The sequence below is a fragment of the Cyphellophora attinorum genome (assembly GCF_001299255.1).
Source record: "Cyphellophora attinorum strain CBS 131958 chromosome Unknown Contig15, whole genome shotgun sequence".
Lineage (NCBI taxonomy): Eukaryota > Fungi > Ascomycota > Eurotiomycetes > Chaetothyriales > Cyphellophoraceae > Cyphellophora > Cyphellophora attinorum.
In genome coordinates, this window is record NW_017253243.1 from 494971 (window position 1) to 517808 (window position 22838).

The 22838-nt window shown below is 51.5% G+C and overlaps 4 protein-coding genes across 4 annotated transcripts; 3 read left to right on the forward strand and 1 right to left on the reverse strand.

Moving 5' to 3' along the window:
• Nucleotides 1-224: 224 nt before the first annotated feature.
• AB675_5153 (uncharacterized protein) lies at nt 225-1667 on the forward strand (the record flags this gene model as incomplete). Its single annotated transcript, XM_018145341.1, has 1 exon — nt 225-1667. The coding sequence occupies one exon, from the start codon at nt 225-227 to the stop codon at nt 1665-1667; it is 1443 nt and encodes a 480-aa protein (XP_017999317.1).
• A 13507-nt stretch (nt 1668-15174) lies between these two features.
• Nucleotides 15175-15577, reverse strand: AB675_5154 (uncharacterized protein; the record flags this gene model as incomplete). The annotated part of the gene is made up of 2 exons (XM_018145342.1): nt 15175-15380; nt 15430-15577. 2 exons carry the CDS (start codon nt 15575-15577, stop codon nt 15175-15177), a joined length of 354 nt encoding a protein of 117 aa, XP_017999308.1.
• Nucleotides 15578-17082: 1505 nt separating this feature from the next.
• AB675_5155 (uncharacterized protein) lies at nt 17083-18921 on the forward strand (the record flags this gene model as incomplete). Its single annotated transcript, XM_018145343.1, has 6 exons — nt 17083-17158; nt 17223-17409; nt 17658-17855; nt 17911-18047; nt 18093-18375; nt 18438-18921. 6 exons carry the CDS (start codon nt 17083-17085, stop codon nt 18919-18921), a joined length of 1365 nt encoding a protein of 454 aa, XP_017999355.1.
• A 1621-nt stretch (nt 18922-20542) lies between these two features.
• Nucleotides 20543-22445, forward strand: AB675_5156 (Vacuolar basic amino acid transporter 5; the record flags this gene model as incomplete). Its single annotated transcript, XM_018145344.1, has 4 exons — nt 20543-20755; nt 20800-21663; nt 21714-21878; nt 21927-22445. The coding sequence occupies 4 exons, from the start codon at nt 20543-20545 to the stop codon at nt 22443-22445; spliced, it is 1761 nt and encodes a 586-aa protein (XP_017999451.1).
• Nucleotides 22446-22838: the final 393 nt, after the last annotated feature.

Here is a 22838-nt window from a genome sequence, read left to right on the forward strand (position 1 = left end):
TCTCCGACCAAGCTACGCGCAGACGTGACCGCGTGTGTGTCGCCGCATAAATCGAGACTCGAAATCATCGACTGCGGAGAAAAAGTTCGGCTGCACTTCGGATCACTTTGCGGGGAGTTTCCAAGGTTGCCTGAAAAAGGCGCCGTCCAAGTTCTTCACCGAAGATTTTGCCTTCGTCACACAACAACGCTGCGAGCTCGAGAACGCCCGACTACGTCACCACCATGTCCAAACGCAAGCGCGACGATCTGGAGGCCGACTCAGCCCCAATAGCTTCCTACTATGCTTCAACCCGTCGCAGAACAACAGTCAACCAACAACAACTCAGCCAGTTCAGGAAAACGCTCGAGCAGTCTCGGAAATCACTTCACGCAGCTCTGCGTCTCGCTCGAGGCTTTGAGCGCCAGAAGATGGGCCGTCGGCAGAAAAGCGCCAGCAAGGAACCCCAGACGCTGTTGAGGCTGCGGGAGGAAGCAATTATTCTGAAGCAGTTAGACCTGGAGAAGACAGCAGCGAATCATCTGGTGAAGAGTTTGAGCAAGGCCAAACGTGTGCGGGAGTCTGCTTGCTTTGTCACGGTCTATGGAGCAGAACCACATCTTGATGGTGTCAAGTCTACTGCGGAAGGCAATGTGCTTGGCAGATTGTTTGGGAGCGAGCCGGTCCGGAAAGCGATGGCTGCAGCAACGAGTGAGGTGTACCGGGCACTAGGTATCGAAGATGGTGCTGGCGGGACCGCTAAGGAGGGCAGCGGCACTGTGCAGTCCACGACGAAGGCCAACAAGGAGCATGCGATGATCAGCAAACGATCGAGAGTTGCAGATGAGGAGCTTGATCCAATGGAGATCACAACTGATGAGGAGGGAAGCGAAGAAGACGGCGAGGACGATGAATTGTTCGATGACGACTCATTCGAAGGCTTCTCGGATGAGGAGGATGCAGGCAACGAATCCGGCGCCCACGGTTCACGGCAGTCGCCATCCATTTCCGCCTCAGATTCAGAAGCTGTCGACTCCAACGAGATCTCCGTCTCCGGTTCTGCTCCGAGCTCAGACTCGTCGGAGGAGAGCGAACACTACTCTGGCTCCGATGCGGACTCCGCTCCATCTTCCCATCCACAACAGCCTGCCCCTCGAAATGGCCACTCTCTCAAACCCACCCCACCTACGACCACATCAACGACAGCCTTCCTCCCATCTCTCTCTATGGGCGGCTACTACGACCCCGGCTCTGATTCAGACTCGGATCAAGAGCCCGAAACAATACCCATCGAACGCAAGAATCGTCGAGGCCAGCAAGCCCGTCGGCAGATCGCAGAGATGAAGTACGGCAAGAACGCGAAGCACTTGCAGAAACAGACCAAGACCAAGGACGCAGGCTGGGATGCGCGAAAAGGCGCTGTAGCTTCTTCCGTCAACACTGGTGGTAGAAACAGCGGAGCTGGACCTCGAAGTAGTAGAGGCGCCGGACAAGGACGAGGGCGAGGTGGCAGCCGAAGCAAGGACGACCATGCCCGACCGGGGCAAGTGACCGAGAAGCCTAAAATCCGCGACGACACGGGTCCTGTGCATCCATCGTGGGAAGCGGCGAAGGCGAGAAAGCAGCAGGCAGCGGTGATGGCAAGCGGTGCGGCGGCATTCGCGGGGAAGAAGATCACGTTTGACTGAGGGGTGTTTCGTTGCGAGGAGCGGCGTGTTGTGACGGCGACGATGAAGCAGAGTTAACAAGAAGCTGGACTGATAGAGCTAGAGCTGGAAGTACTCCGGCTACTACCCAGATGTCGACAGACAGAGGCTTCCCAAGCTAGGAACGTCAATACATTCGACCCATGCGGCAGCCGAGATTCATGCCTAAAACATTTTGCAGTCCAGATTCTCTATCCATTCACAATTCAAAATATCTAGTCATGGTGATGCTTCGCTGGCTGGATTTCCCATTTGTGTTCTACCGTACAGCTTCTACATACATGAATACATCAACCTATTTGCGCCACACGCCAGCTCTATAGATAAAATTGTGTTCGCACGATCCCCAACAACCAGACCGGCACTCTTGCCTTGATCGCGCATGCTGGAGAACTGCACGCTACACACAGTCAGCCAGCGAGCGAGCGACAACGGCCCCAACGGTGTCGACAGCGAGACAGAGTACTTGACATCATGTTGTGTTCTGCTGCGCAGGTAGGGTTGTCGCAAATTTGATTCCAGTGTGATCGGAACGAAGGACTCGGGGTAACGATATTCGAGCGTTGTTGATGGAAACCCGAATCGTCGAATGCAGTGCCCTCTTACGAAGATCTCATCCGAGCTCGACCGTCGTCGAGAGAGCCTTTGGCGATGATTGATTGCTAGGACAGTGTCCGCTGTGAGCCTGAGCTCGCGCCTGACGGAAGAAGCGTCGTCGCCCGTGAACAACCAGTAGATGTGTATCCATGACCAATAGTCGGCCATGCGAGGACGTGTTGCGCAATGTCTTGTCGATCCACGGGCAAAGTCTGCAGAGCATGGTTTACAGCTCGGCGTGGCGTTCAGGCGGAGGTGATTCTTACGTCCTGACTTGGGTCGGTATGCCCCCACCGAATCAGCTCACTGAGCCGGAAGACCCGTATTCGAATTGGAAGACTTGCTTGGAATCGACAGGCGTGTGACTCGGTTCGTTGTGGTTAAGGATTGGATACGTAGCCAGAAATAAGACAGCTTGAAGACAGTAAATGCAGGTGTGATGGATGGCGATCACCTGAACGCTGCGTGTCGTGGTGTCGGCTGGGTTGCTGCGGGTGGCGATGGAGTAGTGGCTGTGCAGAGGTTGTTGCGGCTGTGTTCTCGTAGTCCTTGCGAAGGCAGTGGTTCCCTGAGTTGAATCCATAGTCCGTTGAACGGTGGGCGTAGAGTTGTTCGAACGTGATTGGCGAGAAGGGGGTCTGATCACGACGTGGCAGCAAAGGCAGCGCTATCAGCCACTGTAGAGTCGTACAATCCAACCGAGGACCCTTCCCACCATGTTCGGCCGGAGCTCCGGGGCGTTTAGAATCTCATCCTGAGGATCAGCTCCTCTGCCCCCAAGCCTTTCGCCGCTCTCCGCTCTGATATCGACCAGCCCTGCTTCGAAAGCTCACTACGTACCACTCTTCATCAATCCCATCATCATCCCCGTCCCCGTCGGCTATGAACTGCTTATCCATATCTCCCACATTTTCTTCTTCTGCGTCTGGCACGAGCTCGTCTCCGCTGTCTACCTCATCCTTGTCCTCAGACTCACTCGGAGAATAGACCAACGCGAGATCTCTTGTAGACAACCTTGTCATTGGGCCGTTCCAGGGAGTGTCACGCGCAGGGGTCACGTGAACTCACCTCACCTCACTTGGCCCACAAAGGTCATCAACAGACCTTTAAGGCCAGGCTAAACTCAGAGTAATAGATATATCAGACCACAGTCAGATGCAACCCAGTTCATAGCTCCTTAGCATTAGTAACGCATTCACCCATACCCCCTCCTTTCCTACCTCAGTTCTCCTCTCCCCCTGACAGCGTGACAGGGGGGAGTTCGAAGGACTGGAGAGCAGCGGCGCGTATCCTTTGAATCTGTCGTGCGGTGCGTCATAGTCAAACAATGTAGACTCTGGGATGCAAGTAAGTGAAGATGCTTCGTCTTGTAGGTGACGACAGCGTTCCGCTTCTTCGGTTTGATTCTGTCACGGACAGTCTATTCAGAGTCTCAGGCTCAAAGGCCGACGTACCGTCGATTGACACTATGACAAATCCAGCCAGTTCCGTTCCAGCAACGGTCTTAGTGGGAAGATGCGTGGCATGAGACTTCAAGCAGCTGATAGCGGAACACGGTCGGTCCCGCCCGCAACTGATGAAGGCTGTGCTTCTGCAGCGGACTTCCTTCGGTTCGATCTGAAGCAAGTTGCAGATCATACCAACCTGAGTAGTCCAGCCTGACCCGGTGTACATTGCGCTGACATCGGATATTCAGCTTGAGAGACTGCGGATTGAGCAGATGCTCGTGGTGGGAAAAATGAGAATATTTACTGCATGCCCCTGCGTCTGGCGTTGAGTTGGGATGTCACAACCGTCGACAGATGATAAGGAGCACAACAAACAACCTCGTATTTTGGTCAATCTGGCAGCTGGCCGTCCAAGATGATGATTTGACGTGTTGCATAGGTCTTCGATCTAGCCAATGCCTGACGATCGACGTATGGGGCGCCGTTCTGGCCAGCTTACCCCAAAGGCCACTCATTCTTGATGTACAACTCACGGTCGGGCGAGTTGATGGAGAGTCCTCGTAAACAAGGACTTGACAGATGCAAGAGCTGACAGATACAACCCGGTTCGCTGAAACCCTCTCGCCCAGCATGCAGCATATCAGGTGCACTCCCTGCTCACATGCAGTCGTCGTCTACTTACTGGTCACCGCTGTCAGAACGTATGTGCCCAGTGAGCCGGGCCAGTCTTATCGGATTGAAGCCTCGCGGAAGGTCAAGATGATCTTAGGCTTTTACGGAGCAGTCTTGCTGAACGCCCGGATCCTTCTGGAGCAGGTGAGGTCGAAGGAAGGTTTCTCCCACAGTCCGGTCCGAACCTTGACCAGCGAAGTGTGGAGGCTGCGTGGAGGCTGTATCCAGTAGGTATCCAACTTGCCGCGCCTGAGCCGCTGAAGAAGCCTGCATTCAGTTTAAGCATAGAATATGCTCCTCGGGCCTTCGCTCTGCGGTGACTTTTCTGGCATTGAAGGCTAGCATCTGCAGGATTGGCCGGTCTGTATGCATATGTCATTGGCTGTCGTCCGCAGCTGATGGACACTTACCGCATTGTGAGCTCTAAGGGATGTCCATTTCCGCGATGAGACTACCGACCAGAAACCAGTCCATTGGTGCGTCCAGTGGTTAGCACTCCTTTGCCGTTGCCATCGCCGGCACGAATGCTGTTGCCATCCCTGCCTTATTCTCTGCCGTATCCTTGGGTTCGTTCATCCTGGACATGCTCTTCATGGTCTTCACCGCCGCCGTCGCCATTCATCAGCCTCCAGTCAGCCTGCAGGCCGCCTCACGAGACTGGACGCAATGCTGTTTAAGAGGACAGTATGATCCCACTCTTCTCTTGTAGGAGTGGCTGCAACCGAAGGGTGCGACCACTATCATAATGCATATCCACAGCGATGGACCAGAGTGAATACGGGCTCACTGCACTGCAACATCGGCCCTACCTAATTTCTCGAAGCGTAGCTGTGTCCCTGCCTGAATCCGGCTCTCGATCGTCGCGGAGGACTCGTCCTCAGAATTCAGTATGAGCTTTCTGCCGAAATGCAGTACCCGAGAATATGAATTTGGAATTGACACGACGAGAACTTTTATATCCCCGACACTCCCAGGCCCACGCTTCCGCTGATTCTGTGCACCTGATTCAGCGTAGGCCCTATGGCTATGGCGGCGCCCCTCCCCTCAGGTCATCGATCGAGTGAGCTCTTCCACGGCCAATGCCTCGCCTCATCAGGCGCTGAGGGCGCACATCTCCATCAGGAGGATGTGACCTCCGCTTTGATGCTCGGTGATGGAAGTCAGCCTAGTGCTTGGCGCTCTCTAACGGGCGCTTCCTGCCATTAGTGGTCAGTCTCTCCGTTACTAGAGTAGAGCGCTGATCGTGGCGTGGCACATAAGCAGGGACATTGAAGCCCGCCGGATTATGGTGTCAATGAGCGAGTAAGGCTTACAACGAAGCATTCTCATCCACAAATACTCGTCAGTCTCATCCTCAGTGTCGGACGCGCTCTCATCTCCGACCTCGCTCTGATGCTTGCTCAAGCTCGCCATCTACTTTCACACGGGCTTGTCCGACGTCGATACAGTCGACCGCCGTATTCTCGACTTCCCATTCTGCTTCTAGATCTGTTCTCGATAGCTTCCAGATTCTTTCCAATAGACTTCACGACGACACCATTGCCTACCTTTCGTAGAGTCTATGAGCAGCCTCGAGTCTCTGGGCAGCATAAACTCGGCAGCAACGCAATAGCGAAGCATACATATTCACTGCTTTGATTAGCGCAATAAAAGACTGTCAATTTGCGGGACGTTGAAATGCAACTGTTCATCCCTTGCATTTTCCCCCCTTCATCAATCTTAAGACCACTTCTCCCCCCTAGACTAACCTGAGAATACAGCGTTGTGTCTCAGGGACACACACTTCTCCTCACACAGCACACAAGACTCATAAATACCATATATTTCTCTAACAGGGCTCTAAGGGCCTCTCTAGGTGCTTTTTTAGGCTATCCAGATATATAGGCTCTATTCTTGTATCTATTTAGCTCCTAAGTTACATCCTCTATCTAACACCTAGATACCTAGCCTATATCTTATCTTTTCCTTATTCCTACCTCACTAGTTCATTATCTATAACTTACCAAACTTACTTTTAATTTATCTATAAGTTACTAGTACCTGATCTTTACCTGATCTATACCTGACTTGTAAGTAATTAGTGACTGACTTGGTTTTGATCTATATTGGTCTGGGGAGCTGTGAAATTGTATTACTTGCTTAAGGTGTTAGCCCTTGAGCTCTAGAGCTCTTAGATCTAGATATTAATCTTGCGAAAGATTTATAAGAGATTAATTATAGACTGAATCTTGGCACACTTCTGATTGGCTAAAACTATATGCTATATGAGAGATAATGTGCGTCAAGAATATAGTGTAGTCTTGTCTTGACTATATACTTCTTCTTTCTTAGTTGTGAATAACTCTATGGAGCTAAGAGTGAGAGTCTTGGGTTCTTTAGTGAGCTATAGAGACTCTCTCTAACCTGCTACTTAAGGAGATAGACTAGGCGCAATTTGAACAGCTTAGGAATCTACAGTGATAGCTTAGGCTAGAGCTATCTATAGCGAGGGCTATCTAAGTAGCTGCCCAGGTGTTCCTGAATCTATCTGAGCCAGGCAGCAATGTAACCTCGTGAAATAACATACCTGACAAAGTATGCTTGGCTATTGCGTTGCTGCCGAGTTTATGCTGCCCGGAGTCATGAGGTATGAGCAGTAAGTCTTCATTGGTGGGGTCTGAGGCGGTGTCACACTCATCTTATTCGTGAATTTATAATCAGGATCAGTGCCCGCAGCTTCAGATTCATTCTTGCGTCTCAGAGAGACCAGAGTCTGCGCGCTCATCGAGTTGAAGTCACAGTCGCGCTCTTTCTGGAAGCGGATGGTGACGAAGGGATCGAGACGTATCGGGGACGCTTATCTGTACGCCTACGTCGCCTAGCACTAAACTAGAGTTGGAAGCCACACACAAAGCAGATCTTCAGTACATGTCAGCGCGTAAATGCTGTTCTTGCCGTGATACTGCTATTGATACAGTATTTCTGAGTAGCAGGAATACAGTGTTCGAGATGACTCCGGACCGCCCCCTTAGACACCTCACACCCCCCTATTCAAGCCTATTCAGGCATGTCTCAGTAACATACAAAGCAGATCTACAGTATTAGGCGTCTTCCCACAGCTTTACAGACCACTAAGCCTCAGTGCACTCAGATCTTTACTCACGCATACAATCTTTTACAACTTTCAACGTGTATTCAGATCTTTAATCCTGCAGGAGCAGGAATCTAGAGACAGCGACCTCAAGAAGGAGTGAAGTGCTTCACAGGAGCGCTCAGTTGTATAATATCTGCCTTGAAAGAAGCGTATGTAAACAGTCTCTAGGTGTTACCCAGGCGGGTTACGTCTAGTAATAGGCGCCTCGCCTCTGAAATAAGCTTGCTGTGGGTATGCGCAAACATCCCTGAATCTGCGGACCAAAGACCTGTATTTTGCCCGTTTAGGCAGGGGGTGTGAGGTGTCTAAGGGGGCGGTCCGGAGTCATCTCGACAGTAATAGTCTTATGAGTAGTAGTTCAGCAGTTTAATGTGGTGTTCTAGCAGAAATTGCTGTTACAGGGAACGAGTTGTGTGACATGTTGAGAGCCTTCTATATACTTGCTTCAAGATTCAAGACACTTGCTTTAAGACGCTTACTCCAAGACTGAGTCCCCTAGAGGAGATTATCTTGAGGAGGAAATTAACTAACTGTGCGCTTAAGGGTTGAAGTCCCTAGAGAGCCTCTATCACAGGGGTGCTTGCACCTAGGGGAGGTGTTCTCCAGGCTTCCAGTGGGGATAGGGGCGCCTAATAAATCTGCTCCAGGGCTGGGGTAACTTGCGCAATTTGGTTTAGTGCTAGGCGATCGTAGGCGTGCAGATAGGCGTCCCGGATACGTCTCGGAAGGAATCGCTGCAGACGAATGATGAGCGTTCTCGGGTCGTGCTGATGCTGTTGTGGCAACGGGCTGCACGATGTCATCCTCGCACTTCGGGGGCACCAACCTTTTCATGCAATGTAAACTTCGAAGATACATGACTTTTCCACTTTTACCTCAGTATCTATCTTAGTATTCTAAAACCTTCTAGAGAGCAAGGCACCTATTCTATACTACTAGTAGTATATAGATAGTCTATAATACTTCTATATCTTTATATATAGCTATAGACACTCTCTTATTCCTTCTTCTATAATTTCTCTACTTCTCTCTCTCTCTCTATGGTGGTGTGCGCAGAGGAATCGGCCAATCCGTCATTTCGCGAATTCGGCTGTTCGATTACTTCTCGAAACATCGTCCGATTGAGACTTTTTATAGCATAGAAATTATTGCCGTGATGTGTTGATTCAAACGTCGTCAAGTATGATATCGTAGCGATAGTACAGAAAAAGTTGTTGTAGAAAGGCAACAACCTAGTCAGTGAAGTGCTCTGCCAAGCCCGCCAAGCCCACGGCAGGCCGAAAACAACAAGAGATGGTCTCATACGTCGAGAATTGGGTGCGCTATATCGCCTGCAAGTTCATCGCTATATAATAAGTCATAAACACTAAGAACATGCGTGCCAAGACTAATCCGCAGCCTCAAGTCGCCGCGCTAACAGCGACGTTAATGCGGTGAATAATTGGTAGGTCGGAAGACGTTGACAGATGCAATTTACAGTGAAGATGCTAAGAAAAAAGCATGCGGGTCCGTCATTTCGCAGTTTGGCCGATTCCTCTGCAGACGCCACCATATTACTCTCACTCACTTCTCTCTCTCTTCCCGTCTCTTTCTCTCTCTCTTCTCTCTCTCTCTCTCTCTCTCTCTCTCTCTCTCTCTCTCTCTCTCTCTCTCTCTCTACTCTCTCCTCTCTTTCTCCTCTCTATACTCTTCTCTCTCTCTTTCTCTCTCTATCTTAATTCAATTTGGTTTAAGTCACCTACTCTTAAAGAGTTAATTAGAAGAGAAATAGAACGAGGATAGTAAAGAAGAGAAGAGGAGAGTGAGGTTTCTATAAATCTACAGGTTATCAAGTAAGGAGGAAATCAGTATTTTAAAATCTATAATTTGTAGCCTTGTGAGCTTGACTAATGAGCTTAGCTGCTGACTTCACGCTGCATGGGAAAGTTGGGTGTCCCTGAGGTACGAGGCGATGTCATTGTCGCTGCTCCCGTACTCGATCGCGTTTCGGAAGATCGCGCCATTGTCGCTGGCCTACTTGTCGAGCATGTGCTCCATGAAGGTGTGCGAGAGTGTGATGCATAGTAGCAAAGAATTGTCTACGAACGTCAAGTGTCTCAACATGCTTGAGTCTAAGAGGTGCTGCTGAAAACAGGAAGTTTCCTATGCTACATGAGGGTATCGTTTGTGAGAGGGCTGCCATAATGTCCCAAGTTGTCTGCCCCGGTGAATCACCTGTGCAACGTTAGCCGCCAATTACCAGCACAATTACAATCGCAACGACGACGCAATTACGAATGACAGGTGGTCGGATGGAGTTGTAGGTTGTAGGGATCGCTAGCGGACTGCGAGCCATTTTGAATCATTTGCCGGTGACTATTATCAGTCACTTCTCTTCACGCTCAAGGATAATGCGTGCTTCTTCTTCACGTTGTTGGTCACTGTTACAGAGCTGAAATGAAGAGCTCTCTAGAATTCCCTCCTCAGTACTTCCAGTCCCACGCTGAGCTCCCACCATAATCGAGTCCTCTCCTAGCTCGCCCAGACTTGCCTGTACAGAGACACCCAGAGACGACGACCGCGGCACGATGCTGTCTGATGCGCCTACTATCACGTAAGAGACAGTCTTTGATGCTGACCAACGCTGAAGACCAAGATCAGAGCAAATTCTGGGGATTGCCCAAGATCTCGACGGGACTGGCGAGGTCTGAGAGCAGAGCTGTCAACTATGCAGTATACTGGCCAGAATGGAGTTGTAGCGGTTTCGAGTGATGAATTTCCTCCGTTCGCGCATCAAGCACAGCCAGACCGTCCAAGTCGCTATCCAATGCTATCTGATGCAAGTATGAGAGTACTCATAGCCAGAATTTGCGCACCATCCAGGCTTTTCACCCATGCCGACTCATAGATTCATGCAGAACCATGTGACAGTATCTCAATCATCTTATCGCATCTGCACTTGCCATTGCCGCTGCATGCTTCAAGATGTATCTGCTTTTTGATAGAAGCTGCTCACAGATGAGCGTAGCTGTGGAAGCGTAATGACACAATTGGGGTATCAGGATCGCTGTAGCTTGTAGGACAGAGATGTTTGGGGACGCGGGAATCGAATTGCGCCTCGCATTGCTGGAACAATTTCGAAGGGTTGTGGGAACCTCTGCCCCGAACACCGTAGCTCAAGTCGAGACATCTAACTTCAGTGCCCTGGCGCTAGCACAGGCCCGCCTGGGAAGTCTGTGTCCCCATTAAAAATGGATGCGAACCTTCTACTTCGACTAGTCCTTTTGCGGCCTGAGGCTACGCCAAGGGACGAGCCGTCATCGTTTCAACGACATTCATGCGTGGTTGCAACGCCAAACATGATGACTCTGGCTTGCCGCAGCTTGAGTTCGCACTGACGCTTGGGCCAGATCTCACTCTCTCAATTAATGTTCCTCACCCATGCACTTGCTGATCAATTTCGTTGTATTTCCGCCACTTCCATTTCCATTTCGCAAGCAAGAGCTGTGTAAAGCAGAATCTCGAGTTGATCAAAGCTCCTCAAGCGCCTGATATCGGTGGAGTGTCCTTCCGCCTTTTTGCTCGCTCATCTAAGGCGCCTGAGCTCACTGAAACCTTTTGCACCATACCAAGCAGCGACTGATCGTGTTGACGGCTCTGTTGTCTTTGAATGGTTGAGTTTCAGTTTGGCGCTGCGCATTGACAAAGCGGTCACTCTTGGCCGTGTTAGAGGGTCTTAGTTGACCCTCAGATTTTGCGAGGATAAACACTTGGCTTTTAAGAATTATCAAGACAGGGTCTGTTACTTTACAATTATAATCTCGCACTGCTATAATGAAGCTCGCAAAATAAAGCTATTATTGAGCACGATATCAGTAGTTTGAGGTGCAAGAGACCTTGTAGACTAGTAGCTTAGTATACGTGAGACAGCGCTTGAGACACAAGACTGGGCACGGCGCAGAGCAGCAATACTGTAGCCAAGCCTGATTCACCTCTTGCCGTGCATTCGAAGTTGTTGCTACTCAACAAGGAGCAGCGCTACAAGTACGTGGGTAAACGATCGTGACGGCTGTACTTTAGTAAGCAAGTGTACGCTAATTGCAAGAACTTCGGTTCAAAATTGAATGACTTGAACACCATGATCTTCTGAGAATTAGCCAGTGATGTGCCAGTAACCGCTTTATCAGTGCGTAGCGCCACGTTCCGACTATAGTTCTCGACTTCACCAGCAGATCCATTTGACAGCTGCTGGTGCATTCTTGTTCTTGGAAATATAATGTCCAGAATTGCGTTCTGACACACTGTACTCGACAGGCTTCTAGTCTTCTGTTGCGCGCACTCGCCTTCTAGAATCAGAATCATTTTGCATGCTGTGAATCGAATGGGAGCTGTTCGAGAAGCACTCCTAACATCATTTCTGGACGCAGCAGCTGTAGCTCATACTTTGGTGGCATCTGTGGAGGAAAGTGCCAAACCGTAAGTATGTCTATCAGGAGAGTTATGGTACTCTACCTCTCAGGTATGCTGAATTTAAGATCACCATGGAAGCAGCTGAGCAAAAGTTGTGATGCAGTCCGTATAATTTTTTCTTTAGTCTATCTCGAAAGCTACAACCTAGCCTCTTATATCTATAACGGCCTCAATGATGTGGCTCAGTCTGACTACACGCTCTATTTTGTAAGACTACTTCACTTAATATCAGCAGCACTATCAGGCCTACTATACTTTACTCGCCTCTTCAAGGCATCAATTTGCTTACCCAAAACGTTGGTCTAAGCAAGAATCAAAAATATGCAGTTCTGACTTGTATTGCGGGTGTCGACACTCTTATATTATCAGAACGAAACAGATCTGCTCGAGCCTTGAGAAGCGTTTGGATCAGTATCTACACACAATAAGACTGTTTTCTTGAACTCATTACTTATCAGCACCTTGGGCTCATCCTTCGAAGAGGCTAAGCTCCAAGCTTAGCATGTATAGGGTTTCAGGCTCGGGCTTGATCAGGAACAAACTCAAATCCATCTACCTCTATAGGGCCCATATACAGGAATGGATGAAATGACTACGAAGCTTATGTGACCTTATAAAAAGATCAAATGACCAGATGAGAAGCTTTGGGCGATTGACCTTAACCCCAAATCAAGCTGCATCTTCAGAACCCACTTGAAGCCTTGAGTGCGCGAGGATTTGCGCCATCTCAAAGAACTGCCACGATGTTTCGCAGTCCAGGGAAGGACGACGAGATCCCAAGGGGTCATGCGGCAGACAGATGTTTGATCAAACCTCTCCGCGTCTCTGGTACACTCTCTGTTGGTGCGACTTTTATTGGCACATGCACTGTTGCAGACCGCTACGTTGCTGGTGACTTCCGACAACAGCGACAGTCCCTATGAAGCGATCCTTGAGCGGGCGTGTGATATCACGCTCGTCGAAACAATCTTGCCTGTCGGCACAGATACTGTCAGCTGTGACGGATCGTATCTATCATGACGGCTAGCATCTGATATGGACGTTCCTTGTGGCTGCGGGATATGATGCATGGATGTCAGTGTGCATCTGACAGACCATACAAATCTTTGTCGGTCGGCGTATCCTATTCATTCATGTAGACCTGCCGTCGCGTTCCCAAAATCATCGCACTCACTATTTATCGACCAGAGATGCGGTCGTACTCTTGGACGCACCTTCAAGCCCAGAGGTAGAGGGGAACTGCTCTTATCAAACGTTCTTAACTGGGCAACAAGTTTTACAGCGGACGTTCCATAAGGGGTTTCTGGTGCCTAGACGAGCTCGCCACTGGATAACCATCGCTGTTTCGGCCCGGGTGCGAGACTGGCTGATACAAGCTGCAGATGCTCTAACGCAGCTCATTCGCAGGTAGAGTGATGGTCGGCAACTGGACGTTAGTTGCGATCCTTAGGATAGGTCTGTGTATTTATGCTGCCAGTGTGGTCTAAGTGATCGTAGCAACCCTGCATATGAGCATCGGATCACCCAAAGATGGCTCGTCTATGAGCACAGACTTTTGCATGGACTTGGAGACTGAGATTTAGCGCGACGTGAAACGGAACCAGAGTTCCGTAGCAGATCACTCCAAAGAACTGCTTGATTGCTGGACACGCGGACTGAGTTTGATGATCACCGTCGCTTCGGCTACTCGTGCACTCAGCCTGCAGTGTCTGGGACTAGCTTCTATGTCGTAGTGCATTGGAAGCGCCAGACGTCGCTCAATTGTATCCACCTAACAGAACGAAAGAGCTCTCTCACTGGTTATGAGCTATTAAGTCCTCCTACAGACCCGTCGGCAATCAAGAAACCACCAATTCGGGCGTACTCATCCGGCACAGTGTTGCTGGGAATTTGATTGTTGTCTGTGACCAAAGGTCAGAATGCCATTGAAGCATGAGAACGTCTGATGGCGAGCGAAAATCATGGAGCCTTCCCCAGTCTGGTGCAGATGTTGGCGCAATCAATGCTTTCGCGGACCTTTCCACGCTAGAGACCAATGGCATCAGCTGGCAGCGCCGTCGTTAAATGAAACACGACGGGAAAATTGATCGTGCAAGCTCGCAGGGCGCATCGAACGTTGAGCGTCGGCGAATGTGAGCTCAATAGTTATCGCCGGGACGTTGGATTAGATAGGCTGCGTGATCTTTTCGCCGTCCATTTATCCGTGTCGCGATCATGGCAGAAAGAATCAGCCTTTGCAAAAGAGCTGGGTGAGGGTGAGAACGCCACTGTAAAGACTGTTGAAGTGGAGTCTGTGTGAGATAAGGACCAAGAAAGCGGCTGCAACCGCACTGGTCCGTAACATTGATACAAGGCCTATTCTGCGATAGTTACAGCCCCGCAATGCAGCGTTAGTCTTTTGCTGAGGCCTGCAGGAGATGGCAGAGTCCCGCTAGCTTCAGGTCGTGTCAAATGAGTTACCGCTCACTCCGAAACTCCTAAAGGAGCAGTCGACCTTTTAGTGTAGCACAGCTCGTGGCTTTCCCGACGGCAGAACCTCCGATTTATCGCACGATGTCCCTGTAGGCATACTCATGTCAACATTAGCGATGAGTAGTAGTTGTGACTTGCGGAATACCTGCGTGTGTAGGTAGAGAATGCTCAAGAGATCGTACATTGGAGGCCGACGACGATTTTGTGTGGTAGCCGTCAGACGTTGGAAGCAAGATGGAGTCGGCAGTATGCGCACGTGCAAGATGTGCATGGCTGACACCATAGGAGAGCTGGAATTTGCGAGCTTTGAGTAGCCTCGTACACGATCAAGCTCTTAAATCGAATGTGTGTTTGAAGTCATGATCACTGCTGTGCTCGTGAAGATGTCAATGCAATCTGTCGCCGCATTGACGAGGGTCAATACCAGATTAGAGGGCTAGCGACGGCATCGCAACGCTATGTGTTCAATGACGGGCGATGCTGGGCGATGAATGGGATGACAAAGAGCCGCATAGGGGTCTGCAGTCCAGTCCTCATGGGGCACGGATTATTACAAGTCGAGTCATAGATGTTCCCGATGTCTCCAAGATCGTCAATGGCAAAGTGTCCAGAGGTGCGACCAGGCGGCCGCAGGACCAGATAAATGGACTAGCTAAAATGCTCGACCGTCCAAACTTGCCCGACCGTTGCTCTCGGTGGCTCGAAAGACTCAACCACATCAGCGACCCTGCTTGCCTTCTGTCGGATGAATACTCTCCGGCAATGCTCTTTCCACACTTTCAGGGGCGGCCTCCTGGATGGATTCTGGCACTACGCTCGGGCCAGTTGCATGGCTCTTCGACTTGTTGTCGGAAGTGTCGTGTACAGTATTGGGCACCGCATTCTCGACCTCCTCAGGCAGCTTTTCTTGGACTTTCTTTGGGACTTAGCAGCGTTAGCAGGAAGTACGCATGAGTAGGCAATGGATGCGGACCGAAAGAAGAGTTTGGGTCGGCATTAGCGTGTGTCTTGTCGGTTCCGGATCGCAGCGGGCTAGTGATGTGCAGACAACGTGTAGCAGGCGCGAAAGGCGCGCGAGGGATGCGGACAGTGCGGGCGGCAGTGGTGCGTAGGGAGTTCATCATGGCGGCGACTGGCGGACAGTGTGGCTGTTGACTAATGTTACTATGCCTTCATGTATTCCGTTCATTCACAGCGCGGATGGGTGGTTCATATAGCAATCGACGGGCGGCCGAAGGCAAACAGTATTCCACTGCTCGTCATCGTTCAGCGTCATCAGCCAGAGAGTGCTATGCAGGATCCGGTGTCCGGGCTCGTGCCCGACACCTTCTGCTCGCCGCGTGGTCAAGAAATGGACGACTGCCTTACGAGATACCGGAGTTTGGGTGCGATGTTGATGAGATCACCACGTCGGATCTCTCTTCCGGATGATGAAATTGCTGCTACATCCCCACATTTGTATTCCGGAGCCAGTTTTGTCCGCTACACTAGTTGAGGAGGCTTTCGTATGTCGGGCCCGGATGCTTTTCTCCAGTCCGAGATACGATGACTCTTCCGACGGCTCCATTTATCTTTCAAGTCCACGCTCGTAAAGATGCCGACTTGTCCATTCATTATCAGGCTACCGACCTCCTGACCTTTAGTAAGTGCTCGCCACCAGCCAGGTTCGATGCTTCCCAGCCTCGTCGAGCAGCACTGATCGCGATCATAGTGCTCAGCGATCGTTCTTGAGAGCTCATGGGAGGTAACGATGGGGCATCCATTTACCTGACGCTTCTGCCTTGACGATCGCGAGCAACCTTCTACACAGCAGTACCAAAGCGCGGTGAGAAGTGGAAGTCTGGACTCGATGCCATATGTATGAACTCCTTGGGATCTGCCAGCCCAGTCCGCCTTCTGAACTCTGAGTCTGGCGGAAGCATCACCTTGGCAACGCGGAAACTAGGCGATTCCAGTTCCCGGAAAGCTTATTCGAGTGGACTTGGCAACTCAGCCGAACCTTTCGCTGGCAACAGTACATTTGCTTCGGCATCTTACCAAGTCGAGAAGACCGAGAAGCAAGTCACCGCGCTGAACGGCTTCAGTCGGGCTGAAAAATTATCGCGTGAGCACATCTTTACATAATGACCAGAAGAAGCCGTTGGCGGGAGCCGATTGTGGCTCTCGCACCGAAGACAAACCGAGCATGCATGTGTCCATGCGACGCGAGTTCAGCGGCAGGATGATTCGACTCAAGTGCTCAAGCCTCCATCGGACACGAGCCTGCCATTGAATCGCAGCGCCTATGCTTAGTGGTTGCCTGCAAGGTTCGCAAGCGGAGACGCCCGCAAGCACGTAATGTTGGGCCACAATGAGCAAATCGCCGTAGTGCACCAAGAGCTCCAACATCGCTGCTTGGCACGTCTCCGCTACAGATCTTAGTGCGACCGGAAAGGAAATGAACCAACCAGAAGCCTGCGCTCGTGAATCCAGAAGAGCGCAATTGTTCGAATTATGTGGCACAGTGGGTAGCACGGGCACTCCACGTGCGTAGAAGTCATGGCAAGGCAGGGACTTAATTAAGATATGTTCCGCTGCCGACCTTGCAGAGTCCTTCACAACCTCTTCATCTTTCAAAGTTCTCGAGATGGCAGACCACAAGGAGCTGAGTACCAGCGAGACGCCCTCGACAAACTCTCCGCATGCATCGGAGCGATACCCAGGTACTTAGAATCGTCGGGATCGGGTGTGCGGTTGCTCTTGAACTAACCATCTCCCTCTGGGCAGTGAAATGGTACCGATCCTCCTACTACAACGCCACGATCCTGGGGCTCTGCAGCTTTGCGGCTCCAGGCTTGTGGGGCGCCATGATGGGTGCCGGATGCGCCGCGAGTCCTGAGGTTGTCAACGCTGCCAAGGCGCTGACGTTCTGCTTGATGATCGTCAGCTGCTATTTTCGCAGTGTGCTCGTCAAGTATATTGGCATCCGAGGAGCCTTATGCTTCTGGCCTGTACGTCTGCACGCATTCTCTCCCCGAGAAAGACTGACTCGGCGTGCAGTATCAGCTTCGCACCGTACTCAGCAGGATTATAAACCAACAACCGCTATGGCACTGAGTGGCTGCTGCTTTTCGGCGCAGCATTGTGTGGCATCTCTACTGGAGTTTTCTGGATGTCAGTGTTCGGCCCATTCCCTCCATGTCGGATACTAATTGATTGCAGGTCTGAAGCTGCCATCGCTATTGCCTACCCAGAGCCCTATAACGGCGGTAAGATCCTTGGCTACTGGCTGACATACACCCTATTTGGACAGGTTCTTGGTGGCGCCATCAACCTAGGCCTGAATTCGGAACGTGGCGAAGCCGGTGCTGTGTCGTACAAGGTCTATCTCATCTTCATCGCCATTCAATCCATGGCACCGTTCGTGGCGTGGCTGCTCAATCCACCGCGCAAGGCACAGCGGACAGACGGGAAGGCTGGAGATTGTGGACAATGTGAGATCTGAGCTCAAGGAGATGGGACGGGAGTTTCTTGGTCGGAAGTTCTTGTTGCTGGTGCCTCTGATCGGCGCTGGCGTATATTCGGAAGCTGTGTATTTCACATATATCGCGTGTAAGTAACCGCATATTCGTGAGCCTTCCTGCTGACGCTTCACAGTATGGTTCAGTGTTCGCGCTCGAGCACTCGGCTCCTTCATATCGGCTATCGTGACGATCATCACGATTAATGGCCTCGGACGATGGCTGGATCACAGCAAGCTGTCACTGAAGACGCGAACTCGCGGCGCTTTCTGGGCCATCATCCTTCTTCAAGGAGCGTGGTGGACATGGGCGACCGTAAACGTCACGCGATACCGCCGAAGCTTCCCGAGCTACGACTGGTCTGATGAAGGCTTTGGCGCAGGTTTCGCAGTCTTCATCTTCCTTAGAGTCGGCTTCCAGTTCCACTAGATGTTCTTGTAAGTCGCCCTTCACATCATTTGGGACGAGACTGACTTATCAGCTTCTTCATTATCACCAACTTGGCACAAGACGAGCAACAGATCATCAGATACTCAGCGCTCCTTCGAGGTGCGGAGTCGGCATGGCAAGCCCTGAGCTACGGACTGGGATCGCTCTCGACAATGGCCACGGTTGGAAGCATATACCTCAACTTTGGTCTGTGGGCTGTCTCGATTTTCCCAGCGTGGCTAGTGGTTCGGCATGTTGGCGTTGACCAGGCGCCGTTGGGAAGGAAAGAGGACCTACAAGTTTCCGCAGAGAATCATCCTGTGGCGACGGAGGTGGACGCAGAGATCAAGAACATTAACGTTGTCATTGCATTTTGGCAGATAAGAGTGGTGGTCCATTCGAAGACTGCTTACACAACTGCAATGGAAACTTCCGAGCGAGTATGCAAGACGGTGCAAGCCGATGGAAGCCGTTTGTTTGTAGCAAGTTGTCGGACTGGAACGGAAGGAACTACTGATGCGGAAGTGATGGAGTAGGAGGGGCCGGAGCGAATGAGGAAACAACGTAGTATCCTTCGACTTGTCTGGGCCGAGATGTGCGGATGGCTTTAGCGTTATGGAACCGCCTCGAGGCCGATGATAGGGATTGCTTGTAGTGCGCAAGACGACGGGTATGTGCAAGGTCTGACTCTGTGCAGTCTCACCGTCAACGTATATCAGTTGAAAGGAGCTTCTCGTGGCTTGGTCAACAGAGTGTAGGCTTGATTAGGCAGAAGACCGAGTGTGGCAGGGCGCTGAAGTGACAATAAGGTTGCGGTGAGCTTGTTGGAGTGTTGTGCGCATCGAGGCCGACTTGTCGTGATCTTCCTGTGCAATCCAGGGAAGGCATGGCAGAAGGCATGGCCAGTAGACGACGACGAGGATCGCCACAGCAGGTCATCTTCATCTCCCCCGACGAGAAGCAGGACTGCTGTTGCGCAGATCCTGCACAGCGCGAGCGCTCGAGTGGCTCGTAGATCGGTGGAGGTGCACGCGCGTGCCGAGATGGCCTGACAGACATCGAGAGGAGAGACAATGCAAATACATCCAGTTCTCACCGCACGATATCGTTGTTTGGCCCAAGACCATACACTGCTATACGACAGCAACCGTTCCTGGCAGCTCGCTTACGAAAGGACGCCTCTGTGAATTTTGATATCGTGTTCCGGATCCAGTAGTACCATCCGGTGCGGATGGCACGCCTCCATCCCAAGACTTTGGTCGGGCACAAGTGTGTAGAACTCATCCGGTCCAGCAACTCGGTGTCAGCAATTCGCTGGCTGGTCAGCTAAAATCGCGGAGGTCTCACAGATACCTCAGAAATCAGGGAAGCTAACACAGTCGTACGCAGCTTCAGGGAAAGAACAATCAAGTCTTGGTACTTCGCGACTGGAAAACGTTTGCCGGGCACTGTCAGCGGAAGCCCTTCAGAATGCAGGCCTAGACCCCGGGCGGGGAAAGTTCGTATTCTCGCTTAAGCTTTATCGCGACCTTTTTCGGGACCTTCCAGCGTTCTTCATCAGCGACAACATGGCCACATGAGAAGCCCGAGACGCCATGCGGTTCGACGCGACTCTCGGCCTTCGAACAGCATGCCGCCGTGCCGCAGCGGCCCTCACGTCGATCTTCCGAGGGGTCCGACTCTCGCTGTGCCACGCATTCCGCTCCAGCAAGCGTTTTGAAGCGGTCACCAGCTGTCCGCTGTATTGCTACACGTTATTGATCACTGCGAACAACACAAGACACCATGCCTGTCGATTAGCTGCATGACCTCTTATGCCATCCAAAGTGGCTTTCGCTTAGGCTGATCGAGCTGCAATTGAATGCTTAGCGGTGTGGGTGAAATCCGGGGTACCTGGGGAATCGTTCTCCGGCCATACCGATACCTGGAAGCGCGGCCCGGTCTAGACTAACATGAAGTACACTGTTGGTTTGGATAGCATCTGAACTCTCTCTTTGTGTAGCAGGTACACGGTCTGCCTATGCGTCCCTCGCTTCCACGTGGACAAGTTTAACCACATCTACCGGCATATATACGCAGAACTCTCCCTGGAACTCGCTACAGTACATCACCAACAAGCCACGCGCCCTTACACGCTGCCTGATCTAATCTGCAGTAATGTCTGAGAAGGACCACAACACCACCATGGTCGAAGAGAAGGACACCCACCATCTCGAAAAGATCAGCTCGACAGCCGAAGAAGAGCACCGCAATGAGCTTGGCCAAGATGCTCATCAGCTGGATGGCTACTGGGGCTCAACACCCTTCATCGGCTCACTGGCTGCCATGGTCTTGATGGCCAACAGCCTGTTCTGTGGCTACTCCTTCCCCGTAAGTGCTGCAACCCAATCTTCACGCAAATCTGACAGCAACAGGTCAACATCCTTTCTGTCATCGATGCCGACATTGGTCCATCACCCAACATCTATCTCGTGACAATGGTTTTCACCTTGGTCGCGGGTGTGCTCTTGCTGGTCGTCGGACGTGTTAGCGACGTTATCGGCCGGAGGTACTTCTTCATTGGAACCCAAGTCTTTGCCGTCGTGGGCTCCATCATTGCCGCAAGAGCAAACAATATCAACACCTTGGTCGGCGCCACAGTCCTCACTGGAGTGGCTGGTGCTGGCCAGCAGCTGTATCCTCTCATCACTCAGGAAATCGTCCCCAACAAGTACCGTGGTCTGATGCAAGGCGCCATCTCGATGTCCGTGCTTCCGACACTCGGCTTTGGACCTCTCATCGCCCGTGCCCTTGTGAACAACACCAAGCTGGGCTGGAGATGGTGCTATTGGCTCAATGTCATAGTCGGAGGATTGTCCTTGATTCTCTTCATCGTCTTCTACTTCCCGCCAAACTTCCACATGATCAACAGCGAAATGACCAAGATGCAAGAGCTGAAGGAGCTGGATTATGTGGGACTGATCCTCTACTCCGGCGGCCTCGTCCTGGTCCTGCTTGCGTTCACCTGGGCACAAGGCACTTACGCGTGGGCAAGTGCTCATGTCATCGCTCCTCTTGTGGTCGGCGTCCTCACTCTGGTCGCGTTTGTGCTGTACGAGATGTATATGCCTCTGAAGCAGCCTTTGCTCCCTCTGCGATTGTTCAAGTCTCGGAATCTGGTCGCAGTGGTCTTCGTCGGTTGTGTTGGACAGATGGTGTATTACGCCTTGAATGTTCTGTTTCCTATCCAGATCACCAGCTTGTTCACCACCAACAACATCTTGATCGGCCTTATGTCGGTAAGTGGCGAAATCTTCCACAAAAAGAACACAGCTGACGACGTGCGCAGAGTACGATTGGTGCTTCACTCGCTGTTGGCGAGTTCATCTTCAGCCCTCTCTTCAAGACTGTCGGCTTGCCTAAGTGGCAACTGTTCGCAGCTAGCGTCGGTACCGGACTGTTCTGTGCTCTGATGGCACTTGTGACGGAGCACACAGAAGGCATGGCGATCGCCGTAAGTACTCACCGCTTTGCGCTTTGATGGCTATGCTAACAGATTCAGTTTGCCATACTCACCGGCCTCTGCGTCGGTTGGATCGAAATGGTTGCCATTACCATCGCCGGTCTCGTCGTTCCACCCAACGACATCGGTGCAGGACAGGGCTTCTTCGCCTCCACTCGAGCCGTCACCGGCACCATTGCGATCTCGATCTATGTCTGCATCTTCACCAACAAGCTCACCGCATATATCCCAGCAGATGTCGCCCCTGCGGTCATCGGAGCCGGCCTTCTGGAGTCCAGTCTCCCGGCCTTCTTCGTGGCTATGGCAAACGGCACCACCACTGCTTTTGATACTGTGCCAGGCGTCACGCCTTCAGTCCTAGCGGCTTTGGCGGAGGGAACAAAGAACGCGTATACGCATGCGTTCAAGATCGTGTATCTCAGCACCCTGGCGTTTGCGGGCATCGCCATCGTTGCGTCGTTGTTTGTGAAGGACATCGATAAGTATCTGACGGACTATGTCAACAAGATCATCCACAAGCCGAAGATTGGAAAGTCTGCGGAGGTGGACCGCGCCTGAGACTAAAGTCCCGTCTTTGCTGGTGTTGCGGTGTTGGCGCCGCTGTTTCGCGGCTTGTTGCGATACCAAAAAAATCAATTGTTCTTCCATCTTCTGTGAACCACAGATGCGACGTCTCACAAGCTTGACAAACCTTTCCAATATATCCTCCATTTCGAACACTGAAATAGCAGCCGTACATTGAGTGGCACAAGCGAGATCAGTCACCTAGTCGTCAGTTAGTGGGTAGGTAGCGTCACGGATTCCGGCCTCGGGGAAGGCTCTGAAGCTCTGAAATGATGAGAATTCGAGGTCTTGAGACAAGCCTGAACTAAGCGTTAACTGCGATAAAGGGGTTGATTTGACATTTCGGGCTCGTGAGGGCTCCGAGTGTTGAAGTCGTAGTGCGATCTT